Source organism: Rhagoletis pomonella, unplaced genomic scaffold (genome assembly GCF_013731165.1).
Source record: "Rhagoletis pomonella isolate Grant_MI unplaced genomic scaffold, Rhpom_1.0 Rhpom_scaffold_00012, whole genome shotgun sequence".
Taxonomy (NCBI): Eukaryota; Metazoa; Arthropoda; class Insecta; order Diptera; family Tephritidae; genus Rhagoletis; species Rhagoletis pomonella.
In genome coordinates, this window is record NW_023458566.1 from 23,384,040 (window position 1) to 23,391,660 (window position 7,621).

At 34.1% G+C, this 7,621-nt stretch overlaps 3 protein-coding genes across 5 annotated transcripts in view; 1 reads left to right on the top strand and 2 right to left on the bottom strand.

Moving 5' to 3' along the window:
• Positions 1 to 7,621, bottom strand: part of LOC118748158 (ADP-ribosylation factor GTPase-activating protein 1) — a gene marked incomplete at its 5' end in the record, with an annotated part of 26,902 nt that overhangs the window by 15,845 nt on the left and 3,436 nt on the right.
• On the top strand, positions 3,580 to 5,496 carry LOC118748157 (DNA-directed RNA polymerase III subunit RPC5). 2 transcript variants are annotated; one of them, XM_036482493.1, is made up of 4 exons: positions 3,580 to 3,688; positions 3,746 to 4,565; positions 4,615 to 4,829; positions 4,893 to 5,496. In XM_036482493.1, the coding sequence occupies exons 1-4, from the start codon at positions 3,647 to 3,649 to the stop codon at positions 5,208 to 5,210; spliced, it is 1,395 nt and encodes a 464-aa protein (XP_036338386.1). In that variant the 5' UTR covers positions 3,580 to 3,646; the 3' UTR covers positions 5,211 to 5,496. The 2 variants fall into 2 exon arrangements, with proteins under 2 accessions (XP_036338386.1, XP_036338385.1); XM_036482492.1 differs by having other exon boundaries at positions 3,602 to 3,688; positions 3,731 to 4,565.
• Positions 6,132 to 7,063, bottom strand: LOC118748159 (nucleoside-triphosphatase THEP1). The gene is made up of 3 exons (XM_036482496.1): positions 6,891 to 7,063; positions 6,672 to 6,831; positions 6,132 to 6,615 (listed from the first exon to the last, which is right to left on the bottom strand). The coding sequence occupies exons 1-3, from the start codon at positions 6,922 to 6,924 to the stop codon at positions 6,255 to 6,257; spliced, it is 555 nt and encodes a 184-aa protein (XP_036338389.1). The 5' UTR covers positions 6,925 to 7,063; the 3' UTR covers positions 6,132 to 6,254.

Below are 7,621 nucleotides of genomic sequence, written 5' to 3' on the forward strand. Positions count from 1 at the left end.
CGTCGTTTAAAGTACGAAATCGCGTATCAAGAAAATGCAAAACCTCGAGGTGGAAGAGGTTGTCAAAATTTTTGTAGGAGAGAACCGATATTTCAGTATGAATGGAGAAGAAGGGCTCGATGTTAGGAGCTTCCAGTGAGCAAATATCCTTTTTGGCACAAATGTCAGTTACGAGGTTTTGCAGAACCACTATACGCGATTTTGTACTTTAAACGACGATATATGTATGTATGTATATTTAGTAACTTGCGCTTACAAAATCGTAATGAATAGAAGCAAGAGTTAACGAGCATACGGTGGAGTGGTTGGACCATCACAAAGCGACTATGAACTCATTGGAAGTGATACTAGCAATTATTTTGCTGTTTGACGAAATAATATATTTCATTCTAATGTGGTACCTGACATGTTTTGCAATCAAAATTATACGATACCACGGCCTGAAGGCATTGTGGCAGTTGACTCAAATATTGAATTCACTGGATAAGCGGATCGAAAATCAAAAGTGTAAATCTGAGGTGACCAAAAAGAAAACTCTCAAGTTCGCAGAAGATACGTTGGACAATGCCAAATAAAGTTTAGATTAATCCATCGAAATTCGATTTTGAATTCTCTTTGGAAATCAATAAATTTGTAACGCATATTTAGGCTGAAAACGTTTTTGCAGAAAATATTTTCGCCGAATTCCGCTTTTATATAGTATATTGTTATAATCCGGGGTTTGGGGCTTCAGAAATCGGTTCGATACACATACATATGTACATAAATTTAATGCATGGAGCTTGAATTTAGTAAGTTACATTTAAACTTTGCCAGGGGATGCTCAACAAACGTTATCATTTCGTTTCATTAATGAGCTATAAATTTAACAAAATAATTTCGTTACGTTTCAGAGCTAAATTAACGAAACATCACTCAATCGCAGTTTTTCAGTGCACGGGCCAGAGGAAAGAGAAAGTGGTCAAAACTGTTTTTTGACTATTTATTATATTTTTATAAAAATATTTTATTAAAAGATTTTTATGGTAAAACCAAGGCACATTGAACAGGTAGTATCAGTAGACCAGCTGATTTGATATTATTTAAAGAAACAAAAATATGAATTTAACTGAGAATTTTTAAGTGGTGCGTTTTATGTTAACTTGTTTTAAAAAAATCATTCATGATACTCAAAATTTATAATGGATTTTAAAAATTCTTTCAAGTCCAACAAACGGTGAAGATCTTATAATTTATAAAAATGTGGTACTTAAAAAATAATACATTACTGAACATCTAGAGGCCAAGCCCTTTCATTTGACATCTCACGTTATACTTTTAGACAGGAGGCAACTCTATAGAATTTCTAAGTACTAAAGATAATTCCCCGTAAAGTAATTTTCGAGATTAGCGTGTTCAAAAAATCTCGACTTGGCTTTATACTATGTAAGGAAGGCTATGTCCTTTTATTTGGTATGTTATTTTGTTATTCAACAAACGGTGGTATTCATATATATATAATAATTTAAACAGTGGGCAACCCTACTCGAAAAGATAATCGGCCCTATTATGGTTGTCGACGTCGACATCGACGTCGATGTAAGTTTTTCATCAAAAAATAGCCCTCGTAAATCCAACTCTAGCTACGCTGACCACAGTATTTTTGAGGAGAGGTGTTCCTCGCGAAAATGGCGTAGCTTTAGTTGGACTCACGAGGGCTATTTTTTAATGCAAAAATTACATCAATATTAACATCAAAAAACATAATAGGGCCGAATATATTATTCCAGATCTAGAGGCTAAGTCTGAAAAGACTTTGACAGTGACGGTGCCGAACTGATACCTTCGTTTATTAAGATTGAATATAGTAATTTTCTTAAACAGTTGGAAATCCTTAAAAAAAAAATAAAACACTTGTGCTTATCTAGAGGCCAATCCGTTTTATTTTATACCTAATTTTTTGTAATCCAACGAACGGTGCGGATTTATAATTTTTTAGACCGGTGGCAACCCTATAAAATTCTAAATACCAAAGGTCACTCTCCTGTCGATACAGAATATATTAGAGAAAATCGTCCAAATCAGTAAAGTAGTTTTCGAGGTTCTCCCTTATAGACTACATATCTTCACCTGAAATGCAAAATAATAGGGAATTTACATGATTCAACTTTCACAGGCGATTAGTTGAACGAAAGTAGGCATCCGACCAACTTCATTGAAAGCGATTAGTTGAACGGCCGTTTACACCAGGCGATTGTTGCATAACATCGTCACTGAAATGCAAAACGTCGTAACTTATAACAAATTCAAAATTTACTTTTTGATTGCTATGATGAATTTTATCGAATTACCACTCCCCACATCGCTTTATAAAAAAAAAAGTCACGACTTTTTCCATTTCAGTGATGTTACGTTATTTTACGATATATATGTATTAGGAATGTTAATCCCGGGATCCCGGACTTTTTATGGTCTCGAAAATCCCGGGATTCTGGGCAAATAATCCCGGGATTTTCGGGATTTGTAATTTGCACTGATGGCAATAATAGAAACTCCGTTTCTTGACCAGTATTGGCTATATATCTTTTTTTATTCAATAATTAATATTTTTTATAAATGTCTAGCTCATTGTACATATAACACCGCGCGATAGTAAATTTTAAACACAAATATCAATATATTCGCGAAACCAAGGGCAAATATAGTAAAAAAAAGTGATTCAAAAATGATTTAAAAAATTCAGAGAAATTTGCTTAGAGAAGAAGTATGGGTATAAAATTAATGAGGAAATCCTGTAGAATTTAAACATATTCAAGTTTCTAGCGCAAAAGGGCTGGTAAATATTGAAAATGTCATTTTAAAATTTTATCCTTGAAATTTCGCAATATTTGTTCGAATTTCGTTCTTCTAACTTTGTCAGCTTAAAAATTACCTATTCGTCCTGGTGGAGCAAAACAATTTAATTTTTTTTTTAATTCTAAAGAAATTTTCTATTGCATTTGTTACCCATATTTTTATTCTACATTCCATTGAATTTTTTAATAAATTTTTGGAACTAAGGCATCCACACACCTTTGCGATTCTGTCGCAACGAGTCCGCACCGTTTTTGATGCTACAGACGTTACTGCTTCGAAAACGCAAGTACGCACACATCTGTGTGATTTTATCGCAGTAAAAAGTGCCAATTTATAGACAAACAAAAAATATTAAAAAATAAAAATAAAATTCTTAAGTTGTCTACATCAAATATTTTTTGTTTTCTTACGTTCAATTTTGTTTTAATATTGTAAAATCCTTCTGAATCCTTCTATTGACCTTTTCGTTCTAAAGGGTATAAATGCGCCTTGTTTGCCAACATTTTAAAATCATATAACAATATATAATTCGCCTATATATTATAAATTCGCCTTGTCATATAAAATTTAAAATAAAAAAAAATAATATGTTCACAATTGTTGTTGTTTGAGTTTGAGTTTTGAATTTGAAAATTGTTGTAATATGAATTCGCTTTGTTTATGACACCTTGTATAAATTCGCCTTGATTTTGACATTATGAAGTACCGCGGCGAAAATCTAAACTCGCCATCAACATCCCCTTGTATAAATTCTCTTTGGCATTTAAAAGCGATTTAGGTTATTAATTACGTTTTTTTTTTGTATTACAAAATGTTGAATCAATGCGCGGATGATGATATTATTATAGAAGAGGTGTGTATGGCTTAATTGAAGTGATCAAAATGTGTTTTAAAGAAATATGTATTACAGATTCCTGTTTTCCTGTCAAAGAATCTCCAGGAGAATTTATATCTCTTTCAGTATCCAACAAAGACGCAAATAAGCAACTTTGACAATTCGGCTGTAGTAAACTGCTGTGTAAAACCATTAAATCAGGAAGTAAAGGTTGACTTCGCCTTGAACACTGATTCCCATTTTTATGACCGCTTTAAAGGTGAAAAGTTCGCTTTAGCCTCTGATGGTAAATGTCAAATAAAGGGCGACCGGCCAACCTTTAAGCGTGGTATCATGGACAAACAAGCGTTTACTAGCACACGTTCTCTGGAAGACGTTGATAAGTACGTAATTGGAATCTTCTCAGATAAGGAATTACATTTGACACCTGTGGCAAACATATTGCAATTAAGACCCTCGTTATCACATTTTGATAAGGAAGACAAGCGTTTAAAAGCCGAACAAAAGGCGCTCAATGATGAAGATGATGAGGAAGAATTGCAACAAGTGACTGTCAAGTTTGCCAAAACTGGTGTAGGAAGCAAAAAAACAAAAGCTAAAGAAAAGCAAGGCTATGCACACTTTATGAAACGAAGCAATGAAGAATCATGGTGCGAGACATATTGGCATCCACGAAAATCGCCCACGGCAGAGCTTGAAAGGCAAAAGTTATTCGCAACAAACCAACAAATAAACTTAGCTTTAGAATTAGATTCGCACAAGTATGTGAAGAAACTTTTACCGGACGATGGAAAAGATCAAGGAATTGATGCTGTGCTTCCTCCTAAGGTTATCAGCAAAGCTCGTTTAAAATCAATGCCTCTTATAGATCAGCTCAAAGTTGTATTAAAAGATGGTAAGTTTTATTTAATTTTAGGTCATCTACTTATAATTGTGTTCAACAGTACGAATGATGAGCTTCGAGGACCTATGTTCCATACTTCAAGATTCCAGTGATTATACTGTGTCAAGTGAAAAGGTACTGCGAGCTTTACCTCAAGTCGGCGTATTAATCCATGGTAATTGGGTGCCGCAATCGGATATAATATACCCCGCTGATACACTGTCCAACTCAAATGGTGTGTCTGCTGAACTGATGATACGCGCCCGAGATTATGTGGTAATTTACATAAAATATTAAATCCTCCTTGGTTTAAATTTTGTGTTCCTGTTGTTTGAAAAGCTTTTTAGATTTTCTCGTGTGAAGTACCTATACCGTCGTCAAGTAATTTCAGCTACACAACTACCGCCTGACGAAGCTGCAGAGGTTCTTCATTCCGTTGCTCGATTGAATTCTGAAAAGAAATGGGAGTTGCTTCTCTCCCCTAATAAAGATTTTGAACAACGATATCCCGAACTCGTACAGCGACAGGAGATGGTGTGGAGAGCAACCGAACAGACTTACAATGAAATGGATTTTGAAAAATCACCTAAGCGCTCCAGAAAACGTTCAATTCGTGAACCCAAACCACAGACTTCACAATCATCTCAGGAACTTTAATAAATCTACATTTGTACACAGTGGAATAATATTGTCGTTTAAAGTGCAATACAACCTTGTAACTGGCATTTGTGTCAAAAAAGACATTTGCTCACCGAAAGCTCTTGGCATCAAGCCCTTCTCCATTCATACTCATTCGATACTTAGGCATAAGAAGAAGAGATAAGTAGGAATAAAAGAGATAACCTTTTTGAAATAAGACAAGTTTTACTGTCCTATAAAATTTTGGCAATCTCCCATACGAGGTTTTGCATTTTCGTGATACGCGGTTTTTTTTACTTTAAACGACGATATAATTTTTTGTTATGTACATTAGGGTGGTCCAAAAATGCATGTGGGGGGGAAAAAGTGAAGTCGGAATTTTTATGCTCTCACCCCCTAGGATTATTCTATACCGAAAAAATACCCTTATTTTCTTATTTTAAAATCAAAAAATATTTAGAGGTCGCTCAAAGCGCCCAAAGTTTGCCATGTATTTTATATGGAGAAAAAAACTTTTCGTAGAAATGGTATAGAATAGTTAAAAATGAATATTTTTCTGCCAGAAAACTCTGTTTATCTGCAGGAGATTCTCAATGATAATACCCAATTGTTTATTTAACCATTTTTTCATTGCAACCATAATTTCTAGGTCCACCAAAAACCCAGAAAAATTCAATGGGGCGACCAATAAAAAATCGTTAGTATTAAAAAATAAGTTATATAAACAATTGGGTATTATTATTGAAAGTCTCCTGAAGAGAACCCGAGTTTTCCGATCGAAAAATATTGACTTTCAAGAACTCTACCATTTCTACGAAAAAATTTATTTTTCCCATATAAAAATACGCGGAAAACGTTGAGTGCTTTGAGCGATCTCTATATATTTTTTGATTTCAAAATATAAAATAGGGGTATACTTTTTTCGATATAGAACCATCCTAGGGGGTGAGAGCATTGCAATTCCGACTTTACTGTTTTTGGACCACCCTAATGTACATATGTACAATACTACGTTATTCTAAATTGTACACCGAGTTTAAGTTAAATGTTCGGCTTTTTTGTCTAATTTCTTAACATTTGTTTAATATGTTTTACAATATCATGCTGAATAACAGAACGATTGCTTTTGTTTATTACGAATGTACGGGATGTGGAAGAATTTTTTAGACATTCAACAAGTTTAAGATGTTCGTTCGATTGACATGGTATTGTCGCCAAAATTGGAACTTTACCAATTAACTTAATTAAAGCTCTCTCAAATCTTTCACTCTTTAGTTCCATTTTTCCAATTTCGTCTATAACTAATAGATCCTGTTTCGAATTAGGGTAATCAAGTAACGGAAGTACTAAGTCTTCAAATTCATTAATGTAAACCGAGTATTTTCCTACTTTTGGCATTTGGTCTGTATTTACAGACCGCTCTCTGAAAAAAATTTATATACATATTATGACGTTTCCTTCCATGATCAATATGCAAACCTCGCTAGGATAGAGCGTTTGCCAAGAAACGTTACAACATCGAATCCGATGCGAGCAGAGGTCTGGTCACAACGTACTTCCTCAGTAATAAAACCAAAACAATTGTAAGACACTGCTAGCTCCTTGCATATATTTCGAACCAACGTAGTTTTGCCAACACCTTTAAATTGTTACTATGTAGTAATACATATATGTACTACTTTTATTGCATATGTTTACCTGGGGGACCCGATATTAAAATTGTATTAAACATATTTTCCTCCACTACGAACTTACGAACAGCTGATTTGTATTTCGTTTATTTATTAGGAGCGTTCCTTATCTCCCAGAAATAGTCAGAAAAAGTCCGAAGTAGTCAGATTTAGTCCAAAAAGCGTTCCTTAACTCGGAAATGACAGCAAAAATGAGAGAGCAACACACAGTGAGAGTGACTCTCATTAGTCCGAAGTAGTCAGATTTAGTCAGAAGAATTTTTTCTGGCAAAATCCTGAAAAGTGTCAAACTCAACTGAATTTAAATTAACGGAAATTAAAAAATACGCTAAAAGTGAGAATAATCTAAAAAGTATAAGAAATGAATTGAAATTGGAAGGAGGCAAAAAATAATTGATATAGTAAGTGTTTATTGTGCTTGTGCTTGTGTGAATGTGTTTTGTACATACATTTCCATTCTTATTTGATGTTAGCTTTGTTGTTGCCTTTCTTTGGACAAAAAATTTGGTTTTTTGCGTTCCTTTACTTTTCCTGTTATTCTCTTTTAGTGAGCGCATTTTGCTTACGCTCTGGCATTTTGACACTTTTCAGATTTTAGTCCAAAAGGATAAGGAATGAACCTATTGAGTTCGTTCGTTTCCCCACTCGCTAACTGATGGCGAATCGATGACGGCTAATGTCAAAATAGTGTGCAAGGTGTATTAAACAAGGTGGTGTTGGGGCGACAGCTGAGTTTTT